This window comes from Stylophora pistillata, chromosome 12 (genome assembly GCF_964205215.1).
Source record: "Stylophora pistillata chromosome 12, jaStyPist1.2, whole genome shotgun sequence".
In the NCBI taxonomy this organism is placed as follows: domain Eukaryota; kingdom Metazoa; phylum Cnidaria; class Anthozoa; order Scleractinia; family Pocilloporidae; genus Stylophora; species Stylophora pistillata.
The window spans coordinates 25,200,465-25,214,092 of record NC_142530.1 but is presented as its reverse complement, the minus strand read 5'-3'; the positions used below and the strand labels follow the sequence as shown (position 1 = coordinate 25,214,092).

The 13,628-nt window shown below is 39.1% G+C and overlaps 1 protein-coding gene and 1 long non-coding RNA gene across 6 annotated transcripts in view; one reads left to right on the top strand and one right to left on the bottom strand.

The window, feature by feature from the left end:
- Window positions 1–1,519: 1,519 nt before the first annotated feature.
- On the top strand, window positions 1,520–2,925 carry LOC148719385 (uncharacterized). Its single transcript, XR_015994237.1, has 2 exons — window positions 1,520–1,621; window positions 2,505–2,925. It is a non-coding gene; the product is annotated as an uncharacterized LOC148719385 (long non-coding RNA).
- Window positions 2,926–5,947: 3,022 nt separating this feature from the next.
- LOC111323604 (uncharacterized) overlaps window positions 5,948–13,628 on the bottom strand; it is a 20,275-nt gene continuing 12,594 nt past the window's right edge. For 4 of the 5 annotated variants that reach the window (XM_088741469.1, XM_022926994.2, XM_022926995.2 and 1 more), the window contains 6 exons: window positions 13,525–13,590; window positions 12,590–12,751; window positions 11,133–11,210; window positions 10,496–10,563; window positions 7,320–10,184; window positions 5,948–6,965 (listed from right to left, as the gene is read on the bottom strand). In XM_088741469.1, the coding sequence (XP_088597595.1) occupies window positions 7,332–10,184; window positions 10,496–10,563; window positions 11,133–11,210; window positions 12,590–12,751; window positions 13,525–13,590 (3,227 nt within the window). In that variant the 3' untranslated portion in view covers window positions 5,948–6,965; window positions 7,320–7,331. The remainder of the gene's footprint in view (window positions 6,966–7,319; window positions 10,185–10,495; window positions 10,564–11,132; window positions 11,211–12,589; window positions 12,752–13,524; window positions 13,591–13,628) is intronic. The other variant, XM_022926996.2, reaches the window with a different exon arrangement.

The following is a 13,628-nucleotide window of genomic DNA, read 5'->3' as shown; positions in this document are numbered from 1 at the left end:
CTTATTTTTCAGAAAGACTGGATTTAATGAACTGTTGTATGCTGGTTGGAAATAAACAAGTAACGAAATTCTTTCAGTTGGAGAGGCTGTATATTTATCGAACTCATTTTCTTAGTTAAAGCGATCTAGTATTTGAAATTAATCGATTGGTCCATAAATAAAGTTTGAGGTGATTATATTCAAGATGAAAATCGTCCCCAGGCATTTAGTTACTCGGGCCACAAGCCAAAGAATGCACTACTGATCGGAATAGAGAGGTTTCCTTTCGATTAATGTAAGGTGGCTAACGATGACCGTTATCAAGAAATCTTTTTTTTTTTTTCAGAGGTCTAAAAACACGGCGAAATATTTTGGCAAAAAAAAAGCGCAAATTGAATGAGGTGGTAAATTTGAAGCTCGATCGTCGAATGAAGGGAAGTCTCGCTATTTTAAAAACAATCGTTTGTGAAAAGAAATTTAGCAATCAATGACTTCCTTTCTGTCATTGGAATCTCCCTAACATTGTGCCAGATACAAATCTGTCTCCTAACTATCCAAAATATCAAACAAAGCGCATATAATTTATCGAACTCAACTAGAAATAATGGAAATTATTGAGGAAACAAGGCGCGCTTATTATCTTAAGATTTTTGCGATATTTTCACAAAGCACTTGATATAGGGCTTACCATCTTGATATTTAAAAGGGCAACAGCAGTATGAGAGAAATAATGCTTAGTCGCGCTAAATGATAACTCACATAGAACTATCATGCCCTGTACTTCTGTGTGCACACGGCTGAGCGTGCATATCGATCATGACAACTTAAGATACAATGAATATATGAAGTTCATATATTTTGAACTGCGGTATTAGATACGTATGATGCACGATCCTCGCAGTAGATAGCGCTATTTATGCAATAGCGAAAACCAGTTGGCTTGTTAGCTCAATTGGTAGAGCGCTGCACTAGTACCGCAGAGGTCAGTGGTTCGAGTCCCGTACAGGCCTGATTTTTTTTCAGGTCTGATTTTCGCTATTGCATAAATAGCGCTATCTACTGCGAGGATCGTGCATCATACGTATCTAATACCGCAGTTCAAAATATATGAACTTCATATCTTCATTGTATCTCATTTATCACTTTCACGGGTTTATTACGAATCAGCTTAACGGCCTGCTCCCAGTTGGCTTGTTAGCTCAATTGGTAGAGCGCTGCACTAGTATCGCAGAGGTCAGTGGTTCGAGTCCCGTACAGGCCTGATTTTTTTTCAGGTCTGATTTTCGCTATTGCATAAATGGCGCTATCTACTGCGAGGATCGTGTATCATACGCATGACAACTTAGTTGTATTTTAACGAGAGTTCCTATTGAGGAATTGAAACTAGCGAGGACATTGTCACCAGCACACCAGATTCTTCTTCTTCTTCCGGTATTAATTACCAGTTGAAAAAAAATTCAGTTTCCAAGAAAGCATTATCATAATTTATGCTGACGGGATTTTTCTGAGAATCAACTCTGCTATTCAAATAACTGAATATCACGAAGCTCGTAAACAGTTTCAGAGAGAAGACAAAAGAAAGGAGGTTAGTGCAATCGCCAAGGAGTAATTCGTGCTTTTTATACCCGCTCTCTTACAATACGTCAGTAATTTACTGTGTTTGTCTCTCTCCTATTTTTACTATATACAGAGATAAGGTGGAATCATTATTTGTCTTGATATCAAGACCTTTTCCAAAGGTTATTTACACGAGGTCTAACCCAAACCACGTATTTACGCAAGCAGCGGGCCTTACGTATTTTCTCTAAGTGGGTTGTTTTCATTAAATGCACGTCCTTCCACTGCTAGCTCTCGGCTCTCTTAACACTGTTCATGAGAATAAAGGTTCGACTAAATTGAGGATGGCTTTGAACGCAATTTTGTTAAACAACGGCTAAACTTGGTTCTGATAACTGGTCGTCAGTCGCTAAAAAACAACCCGCGTTAGTTCATCTCTAATGAACTGAAAGGAACAATCTGAAAAGTTATCAAACTCGGAAAAGTCATAAAACTTCAATATGAAAGATAAGGCCGTTCAGCTGTAGTCTAGGGATGGTCGATGTCTAAATTTTCTATCAGGTATTAAATAATTCAAGCTAGACGATGTTAATGTTCTTCAAAGTTACCGGGCAAACCGTCTGTGATTTAAGACTTCATAATTGCACTGAGCAAACAGAGTAAGAAAGAAATATAGGCTCTATTAGCATGATTGGATAGACATATTCAGTACCAACGTATACCCACACGATTTCAGTAATCACAGACTGGTAACGTACTCTGTGAACAAAGATTTATTCTTTGTATTGTGCTAGGCGAATAAAGCACATTTCAAATAGGTAAGGAAAATGTGTAAGATATATATTTTTCATAACCATTCGTGTTACCAACCGAATCAAAGTGGGGTTATATTTTTTCCGGGGAGTAACGTTCTCTAGACAAAAAGCGATAAATTTGAGATATAAACAGTAGTTCAATTGTTGTCTTAGTGAAACCTGTGCAATGGACGATAAAGGCAATCAGAAATCTGAAGGGAAGGCAAAGACGGAGATGGACAAAGAGGCAGCAGCACGTATTCAGAGCACTGAAGCGAAAAAAAACGACGTGTAGTAAAAAAAGGAACTTTTCCCACGCGTGCTCAGCGAGCGGCAGACGAGAGTAAAGCAGCAAAGGAAGGAGACGGGGAGCAACCTCAATCCGATGACAAGCTTCATTGATAACGATTAATAATTAAGGATTAAATACGGAACAGGTGTTTTAACTCCTTTAACCATTGTCTTAGTTGTGTCAAAACTCCTCAGAGTGAAGTGCTTAGGGACTTTTATGTACTATCAATAAAACGTAAGTTAAATTGATATTCCAAATGATTTAGTGGGTCTTTTTCGGGAAATAAAAGATCCGGCCCAATTATTCCTATATGGCTTGTTAGGATAGCTGTCGTGATTCTTTTTTTTGCGTCCTACCCCGTCAACTTCCCACTCCCCCACCCCTCATTCCCAATGCCCCCCACCCTCCACTCCCTATCCAAATATAGTTCAACCGGTGTTCAACAATAAAACGTGGTTACTTCATACGAGAAGTGCCCCATTCACCTTATTTTCAAAAAAAACGACCAATCAGAGAGCTCCAAGGAAACAAATTACAAATTCAGCGCCTGAAATAAGTTTTCAGTCCGAAACAGGTGCTTATTAATCATTAATCGCCCTTCTGCAAAACAAGTCAGCCTTGACCAGCTTTGCCATCTCAACAACTAAGCCAAAGGAAAGAACTTAATTTAATTTAACGTAAGTAATACGCAAAATAGTTTTCCAGACTTCCGATTACGATTTGGCCTTAAGCCTGAGCGTAACACTGGCTCTTAGTGTCCAGAGTGAAAAATCTCAGCAACAGCTCTTACAAACGTGGTTTAAACTAAGCTAAAAATGAGCTTTTACAACCAATGATCGCATGATATGAGTAATGTTAGGCTAAATAAAGAATAAAGGTTTAGCGCATCAGGGAAGGGAACTATTTTATCAATAAAAGATCAATATTTCTCTGTTTTGCATGTCTGATTTGACTGTTTGTCTCCTGGTAAGGACGGATTTCTTGGAACTACCCGCACGTGTTCATTGCAGCTCGTCTAAGCTTTTCCGAGAGTTGAGATTGAGTTAATTGAAAGCAAAAATGTATTATTGTAGTGTTTGTTCCTACTGGATAAATGCCTCAGCTATTACATAATCTTGATTCTAAACGGCAGACCCTTAACCGCAGTCACGTGATTATCCATATATCTATCAATGTATCTTAAGTTCAACGTATTCTATTAAAGCTGTTGTGTTGAACACTTGGTCTGTGCACACGTTACTCTATGGTAGCCTATAGCGAACGTTAACCCTAACACACAGCATTTATCTTTAGCAATAGCTCGTTTACGTTGACACTTCTAGCTACTTCTGTGTTATCTTGAATGGCAAACGAGGCATTTTTCATTTCCGAGAAAATCTCGATGATTTATGCTGAAGTCATTTTCTTGGTAAATGATGTTGTAAAGCTTTCGATGAGAATATTTTACAATTTTACTGAGGAATACATCGCCAGGGGCTCTGAGAAGAAGCAAAAAGGCTTTTGAGTCTTATCTACTGACACAAAACGTGGATAATACTTAGCTATCAACATCAATTCGAAAAGTACGAAGACAATCTCCACTATCTTCAAAGGATGAATGTTTTTACATCACAGTCAATAAGCCACAAATGGAAAGTCTTCTAAACGTCTTTGCTACGTTACAAGAGGAAGACAAACACTCTAACATTTCATTCTCCCGTCTATAAAAGGAACATAACGGTGAGTCCGTTATGTTGAGCCTTAAAATCATCTCATTCTTACATATGATATTATAATTATACATTAGCCTTACCATGAGAAACCTGATTGGTCGAGAACATTCAGTCAATATATAATACCATGTAAAGTTGACAAGATAACCCAATATCTGCAGCAGATTTTGGGTTATCGGGTCGAGTTCAAAGTCTACCTACTTTCCAAGCCCCTCGCCCTTGTAGTGTTATCAAACTTTTACAGAAATGGCTCAACGCCTCGCCTCTGTTTCCGAGGAGAAATAGAAGTTTTTATCGTGAACAAAGATTCAAAAAACACTAGGAGGACAACAAAAACAAGTGTAAAAACTCTGAATAATTATTGGTGGGAGAAAAACCTGAAGGAACCACAAGGTAAAACCGGTCTGACTGTAATGATCAGCGGTATTACACGTTTGGACATGCACATGTAGAGAACACATGAGCATCGTTTTGTAAAGAAGTTGGATTTTTAAATTATAAATTATACATTATAAATTTTAAATTATAAAAAAAATTATAAATTTTAAATTATAAAAACTCAAAATCCATCGTGTTTTCGTATAAAGAATAATACACTGGCCAGTGTTCTGGAGAAGCAAACGTCGGCGCAAAAAAAAGTGATGGCAGCCCGTACTCGAAAAGTTCCTTGACCTGTTTAAGATTTGGACTCAACAGGCTGAAGCGAACAAGGTATTTCTAGCAAAGTGTGTTGATTTAAAACGGCGAAATAAAAGACTTTTCACTCACAATATATGACAAACGGCGCTCGGTGCCTGTGCAAATTAAATGTGTCTTCTCTTGCAAATGTAAAATGTATGATAAAACAATTATTGAATTCGGTTTTCGCGTGATATATTTGGATGAGAACTTCAATAAAACCACCTTATCGTTTCCGGTTTGAAAATATTATAATCTTCAATATGTGGAGAAAGGTGCTCTTTATTTTGTCTGACAATTCGTCTCTGTGCAATAGGACTGTATCGACGATGCTCCTTAACTGGAAATATTCTATGGGACGTAGATTTGCATTTAACAGCTAACACCCTTTAGAAAGTTTCCATTATCGGAAGAAAGGTCACTGACCGAAATAGTTCCCTTTCCGGCATAGTAAATGTTCTTTTAAATAATCGAGAGCTTGTTTTACAGTAATAATCTTTTAAGTTCCAATTAACCTCTTCAAAACATATCCTCATAGTATTTCTGTGGTCTATTCATTATCATCAATAAAAAAATAAAGCCACAAGTGAGATTCGCTGTAACTGGCGGTTCTGACGACAGACGCCTAAATTTGGCCATTTGGAGGTTAACGATTTTTTTTTTTTTTTTCAGAATGACGGCTTATCACGAGACATAACGTCGCAAATTTCGAGGTGTTCTTCAATACGAAAACTCATAAGATTCAGGGTCGTACAAGCAGTTCATCAATGCTTTTTCTCCCCATGGGAGATTGGAGCTGCTAACATACCAGAAATTTTATTTTGTTGTTGCTGTTTGTTGTTTTCGTTGTGGTTGCTGGTTTTTGTTCGGCAGATATCTCTCCCATCACTATGCAGCACACCCCCGTCAATAAATTCCAAAATCCCACTCTTCCGTAACTTAAACCAACAGCATTTAATGCAAAAACAATTACAAAGAAAGTGAAAAACAGGTCAATACAACAATTGGAGTGCCTGGACATAACATCATCCGGCTCCAACTTAAACTTTCTGAACTTTTCCCCTCGACCTTTCGTATGAGACATAACTCTGAAACTGTCACGCAGTTTCCGAAAATAAGAAAAGAAAATTAAATTACGCAGTTAAGCCTTTCGTTTTCCAGTTGAACAATTGGTTCTTAACAGCTTTCTTAAAATGTATCTGATGCATTTACAAAAGGTACAACGTACCGCAATCAAACGCAAAAGACAAATCTTTCTAAATATTGGTAGAAACAAGCTTAAACCTTGGCCATAAAAGTTAGATTCAGACATTCAAAGTCTGGCAAAACGAATTAATAATTATAAGATGCACAAAATAACTTTGATAACAAATAACTAAGTAAAATTCCTCGAAAAGCTAGTCACGCAATTCCATTCGACTGGAACTAAGATTATCGAACAATTGCGGGACAACTGATTCTTCTTCAAGTTCTTTGGAAACTCTTTGTACAAGCACATAACTCTCACTCAGCTATACGGCAAAAAATAGATAAAAAAAATTGAAAAAAAAACTTTTTCGACTAAGACGAAAGGTAACGACTTCATTCATATTAGATTACAGCTACCTAGCCAGTCATGATCATTTCAAGACATCACTTATTAACAAAAATAACATTATAAACTAGTTTGAACCAGACATGAGTGATTAAGACACTTCAAAGTTCTTTCTATTTGATATGTCCAAAATCCAAGAGCATTTCTAAAAAACGGAAAAACAATTTTTGAAACAATAGAAATCCACAGGGGCTCTTATTGAATTTTTAAGTTTAACCGTCATTTGGTTCCCCCTGTTTTAAAAAGAGGACTCTCACAGACATTTCATCGGTAGCCCAGCGGGTTTTGTTACAAACATTAACATCTGTAGGAAACTTTTCACTGCATCAGCCTTCTTTCTTCAAGGCTTCCTTCCTCAACTAAAAGATAATAAAAAAATACATTAAAAAGAGCAAACTTAAGGGAGCCTTTTGAATTGCCGTAAATTTGTTTCCTTAATTCGGCTATACGAAATAAAACGAGACACTGCACAACAGGATTAGTTCAAACGAAAGTTATTTTTAACCTTTCATGTTTTCTACGAAAAATGTTATCGTAGTAAATGTGTCGAGTCATTTGCATGGCATCTCAGTTTCCTTGTGCATTAAGGAGACTGCTAGCCTATGGAAAAAATAGTGTATGGCAAAAAGGAAACATTTATGCTTACATATAAAGCTATCTTTTTTATCTGAAGCCGCTTAGTACTGAATTAAAGTTATAGACAAAGTAATTACATTGTTCAGCATCTACATGTCCTTGAAATCCAGTTGAACATCATCACCAATGAGTACGAATGGTGCCCACTGTTTCACATCCTTGAAATTTCCAGATTCTCTCAAACACTTCATGGCTTCATTAAGAGCTTCACTTGCCCTCTTTCCTTTAGTCAGTGCATCGTAGAAGAAACTCATGAACTCCAGGGTTGCCTCGTCCTCAATCGCCCACAACGTTACCACAACCGATCTAGCACCGGCACCCAAAAATGCTCGCGCGATGCCGACCACACCCTCAGCCATGACCTCCCCACGGGCAGTGTGACAACAACTTAGAACAACTAGTTGCGCTCGCAACCCAGCTTGTAGGACATCTTTCATCGTCATTAGATAGTCCATCTCTTGAGGCTGAGTGTTTTCTCTTGTGGTGTTTGGAGCCAACAGGATTTCTCCAGTTTCCATTTTACCATGAGATGCAATGTGTACTAAAGCCACGGATGACAGTCGTTTTAAGACTTCATATTTTGAAGCCATTTCTCTTATTAGAGGGGAAATGTTGAAGATCCGTCCGATCATCTCAACTTCTTTCTTTGCTCCCGGAAGCTGTGACAACCGGTTTCCCTGATAAAGGATATGTTTGAAACATGGGTCGCCGACAAGCAAAGCACCACTCTTCATGTGGAATTCATCTGGACAATCATCAATTAATCGTAAAGTCGTCAGGGAGGGAAGCACGCGAATTCTGAGAGAGTCACTTAGATATGTTGACTTCGGGTCCTCTAAAGCTGCATAGGGTACAAGGCAAAATGGCCCCTCAGGAACAACTATGAGCTCGTTGCCGACGATCAGATCGCCGATGGGAGTAATGATGATATCATATAGCTTCTGCAGTGCTGTTGATTGTGAAGACTTCACATCAATTAGAATCACATCGTTCGCCACTTCCTCCTCTTTCAGCGAATCAATTTGCGGATTCTCGCCGGTTACAGCATCTCTACTAGCACCGATCTCCTCAAGGGCATCTCTGTTCATCTTCTTGATGAAAAATTCCAGTTCATCCTGATATCTGTAATTGTTGACATGTACCTTTCTCAGATGGACATTACCATTGCCAAGGACAACCCAGAAGTAAACGTAAGGCCCACTGATAGCTATGAAAACTGTACTCGATGGAACACAACTCAAAGAAACGCAGGGGCTGCTATATTTTGAAGAGTCTCCAAACTGATATTTGGAACTCAGGAGATCTCTCAGAGCTTGAGCACGTCCTTTTTCTGCGGCAAAGAGAGCTTGAACAACTTCACCTAGACTTAGCTTTATGAACCACAAACCTGTGTAAGCATCTTTGTGCTGATTGCGATAGGAAATCTTCCAGATGTCGTTAAACTGAAGACGATCCATGATATCATCATGAATCTCTACACTCAAATCATAGACGTCAAGCGCTCCCTTGAGATTTCCTTCCCACTCCAAACATTTTCCAAGTAGACCGAGTGAGCTTGCCTCTTCTGCTTTGTTTCCCACTTCTTTAGTAATTTCTAGATCACGCTGAAGGTACTCGATTGCTGTTTTCAACTGTCTTAGCCCAGCATAAGAGCAGCCGAGATTGCGATAACTTGCTCCCTCTCCGGCCTTGTCTCCCACTTCTTTAGCAATTTCTAGATGACGTTGATGGTATCTCATTGCTGTTTCGAACAGTTTTAGTTTATTGTAAGCGCAGCCGAGATTTCCATAAATTGTTCCCTCTATGGTCTTGTCTCCCACTTCTTTAGCAATTTCTAGATGACGTTGATAGTACTCGATTGCTATTTGCAACTTTCCTAAACTACCATAACAGCTGCCGAGATTGCTATAACTAGATCCCTCTCCGGCCTTGTCTTCCACTTCTTTAGCAATTTTTAGTTGACGTTGTTGGTACTCCATTGCTGTTTTGAACAATCCTAGACGACCATAAGCGCTGCCGAGATTGCAATAACCTATACGCTCTTCGGCCTTGTTTCCCGCTTCTTTAGCAATTTCTAGATGACGTTGATGGCAATTGATTGCTGTTTTGAACTGTCCTAGACGAAAATAAGCGCAGCCGAGAGTGGCATAGCTTGTTCCCTCTCCGGCCTTGTCTCCCACTTCTTTAGCAATTTCTAGACGACGTTGATGGTACCCGATTGCATTTTTGAACTCTCCTAGACCATTATAAGCGCAGCCGAGATTAGCATAACTCGCTCCCTCTCCGGCCTTGTCTCCCACTTCTTTAGCAATTTTTAGATGCCGTTGATGGTACCCGATTGCTGTTTTGAACTGTCCTAGACTATTATAAGCGCCGCCGAGACTGCAATAACCTGTTCCCTCTCCGGCCTTGTCTCCCACTTCTTTAGCAATTTCTAGATGACGTTGAAAGTACCCGATTGCTGTTTTGAACTGTCTTAAAGCATGATAAACGCTGCCGAGATTGCAATAGCTTACTCCCTCTCCGGCCTTGTCTCCCACTTCTTTAGCAATTTCTAGATAACGTTGAAAGTACCCGATTGCTGTTTTGAACTCTCCTAGACTACGATAAACGCAGCCGAGATTGCAGTAACTTCTTCCCTCTTCGGCCTTGTCTCCCACTTCTTTCGCAATTTGTAAATTACGTTGAATGTACTTGATTGCTGTTTTGAACTGTCCTAGATGCAAATAAGCGCCGCCGAGACTGGCACATCTTCGTCCCTCTCTTGCCTTGTCTCCCACTTTTTTAGCAATTTCTAAATCATGTTGATGGTACTCGATTTCTGTTCTGAACTGTTCAGAATAAGCGCAGCCGAGATAGATATAGCTTATTCTCTTCCTGGCCTTTAGTTCAGTGTTGGTTTTGTCCAGCAAATTTAGCAGAGGCTTGTTATTCTCATCAATCTTAAAGCGAGTTAAGGATAAATAGCTGCTAAGAAGATTTGTGAACATTTAGAGGAAATTTGCTTTTCAGAAATAATGGAATATTAGGTAGAAGTGTAAAAAGTGGAGTTACTATCTTAATAATACTCTTAACGAGCTCTCCAAGTACAATTTTCTTTTTAGTTTTAGACGTCACGGTGATTTAACCTCTAGACACACCAACCAGGGTCTTTTAAACTCTGGTCCTTGTCATTGCTCATTGCGGTGTAAGTAAATATTGCCTGCTTTGCTTTGCGTGTTACGTTTGAAACATTTATCAATGCAAAGGATACGGACAATCCTTTGTACAACCAGCTCCTTGCTTCTTTATACAAGCAAAGCTTGACACAAGCGTTGGCTCCTGAAAGGAAGGAAATAGTGGGTGGTAAGAGGTGTTTCATTACCGTCAACGCTAAAATATAGGAAAATTGACTTAGTGTTTTTTCCGGCAATTTGAACTAGTGGAATAGGTGAAAATGAATAATAAGGACTAATGCAAAGCTGTTACCAATACAGTGGGTACGTTACTAAAGAAACTGTGGTGCTGCGTCGGTGGGGGATATAACAAAATAAATTAATTTTATTAACTGCTTTGACAATGTAAATTGGCCGCCGTAGAGAGTTTTTAGAGCCAAATCCTTTTTGCGTTAGCCCTCCGTCAGAGCGTTCTGACGAAGGGCTAACGCTCGACTTGTCTTTCTGGTGGCCAATTTACAATATCAACTCAGTTAATAAAACCAAATTATCTTGTGGTATCAATATTAATATAGGTTAAACTGCAACCTTGTTGACCCTAACTTCCAATATAGCAAACATTTCCGCTCCGGATATCATTGACACCCGAGATGAAGTCAACTGACGTAATCCACACAGTTCCCTTTCGACGAAGACGTTGAAAGGGTTTTGATAACCTATGGTTGAAAATCCCACCTTTCTTTATGGCTTTCATTGAGTTGGGTTCCAACTGAACGGAAACTGTTGCATCACTGAGACATTCCTCGTAGTTTCCTATGTCATTCAAGAGTTAAGTGTAAGTGGTCGTTACACATCAATTGTAATTAACGTGTAACATCCGTTTATTTGCCTGTCCCAGGATTGTCTTTCAATTAAGGCGACAATCATTTTACTGGGTAAAATTAAGAAGAAAACGGTTTTAGGTTTTACCCTCCTTCGTACCACTCGAAAATCAACAAACGACACGGAAGGAATAGAGCCACACAGGCATTTTAAAACTGGTTACTGGTCGTAATTAACTGAATTTGATCCCAGCTCAGCTCACAAAGTTCATCTTGGACGATTCTAAACACACTACATGATTGTTGAGAGGAATACCGATCAAAGAAGCACCACAACGCTTTTATTGTATCATTTTGGTCCCATGCAGGATTTTGTTTTTGAGGCTGAATAGGCCAACAGATACCCAAGTTTTTTGTTTGTGATTTTCCCACTTTTCTTAATAAATCAGTCAGTGAATGAGATGTTGAGGAGAAAGTTTTACAGGACGAAAATACTTCGTGTTGTTCTTTGAAAGCTTGAAGACCTGACTTAAATATTAGTAGTTGCCTTGGATTTGAAAATTCGGTTGTTGTATTTGCTTTGACTACATTTGATTATTTTTGCGACATTTTTTGAGAGGATCTCTTGCTTTTCCCACCTCAGCCTGCATGAGTTTGAGAAGTCATCTGCTCGTAACTGAGAAATAGTCTAAGCTATTGTCTCTGGCGTGTCTCTCAAACAAAGAGAATCATCTCGGCAGGCTGGTAGTCAGAGTGAGTACTCCCGAAGAGTTCTGATAAATAATCGTGATTAAAAGAGTTTTTTTTATCAAATCTGGGGTGTCGCATTTGACGATGTCTCCGTTTTAGTTCACGTCGTTCGCCGAAAAATCACTGACCATTAAATCGCAGATATCATTATGATTATTGTCATCATTATCAAACGTGCCAAAGGATCCCCACGTTATCCCAAACGAAAGCGTCTCCTTAGGACTCGAAACCCAACGAGAGCAACCGTATTTAACCATGATAAAATCCCTAAAGGTCACTGGAAATAGCAATGGTTGTTTTGAACAAATTCAAATTATATGAGGTCTGTGACCAGTGACTGGCAAGAGTGGGCGCCATTCGTGCAAGAGGGCTCTTGCTATCACCTATAAGTTAGGAACTTCTAAAAAAATGTGATGAAAGGCGGTTTTCTCAAGAACTGCTTCTTTGCAGAGCATTTCTGCGTGTTCGTTCAACATAAGATATTCATATGACCAATGTTTTTAAATAAAATGCGGAGAAAACTTCAGGCGTCGATAAATCAAGTTCAAATAGTTCCAGACTCTTTATTTCATTATCTTACGCCTCGTGGAGGATTTAGTAGTTTTAGCAGAGAATTCTTACCCAAATGAAAATGAGCTGCTGCCCTGTTGCTATAAAGCTTGGCGTTCAGCCGTGTATCTTTGCAGTTCACTTGAAGTCCTTCCGTGTAGGAGTTCATCGCTTCATTAGTTTGTCCTTTTCTGTATTCTATGTTTCCTTTCTTGAGACATACTTTCGCTTTATCTGAAAACGTGCCGCTTGAGTGTTAATGATTTTGAAGTTAATGTAACGACTTTTTACGGATAATGCCAACCTTTGTTGCTTAAAAACGAAGTTTGATCTTGTAAAGAAGCTTAGAGCTCTCCAAAAAAAGGACAAGAATTCAGAAACAATTATTTGCGCATTTCATTTCAAATAAAACATATGTAGTTGTGGGGAGTCTTCTCTGTGTCTTGGCTATTAAGTGAAGTTATTCGGTTGGCTTTTATTTATAAAGCTTTCCAAACCCCTTCTGCACCATTTGCTGGAGATAGTTCTGTTAGGTGGTGAAGGTGACTGACATACGGTGGAAATACTTCGGCGGAAAACGCGAATCGTCCTCTCGAGCCCCCCCCCCCCCCCCCCCCCACCCATCCCCCTCTTTCATGACATCCTCAAGAACGGCAGGGAATGAAACTATTGATTATAAGATTCCAAAACTGTTCAAGAACTTTCGATTCAATTGTAAAAGTTATCATGAAACTTTTGATGATTAAAAATAAACCTCCTGAGGAGCACTCAAATTGGAAATGGCTAATCGGCTGGTCAAAGCGGTGATCGCCTGTTCCACGAGGCGATCGTTAGTTCATAAGTAATATTGTTGAAAGCATTACTCTTATTAGGCACCGTCATTTTGAAACTCGAAGAAACTTTCTTTTGCGATTCAAACACTAGAACAAATACAAATTTAGGCGAAATTGATTCGTAAAAGGACAGAGCATCCAATTCTCCACGCGTTTTTCTGCTGGTTCTCTCACCTCTTAGAGGGTCATTTTGTACATCTATTTTCGAGATAGTTGGAGTGGCTTCACTTTCCTGTGTTGCTGAAATGATGATAGAAAAAAATAACGTACCCTCGTTG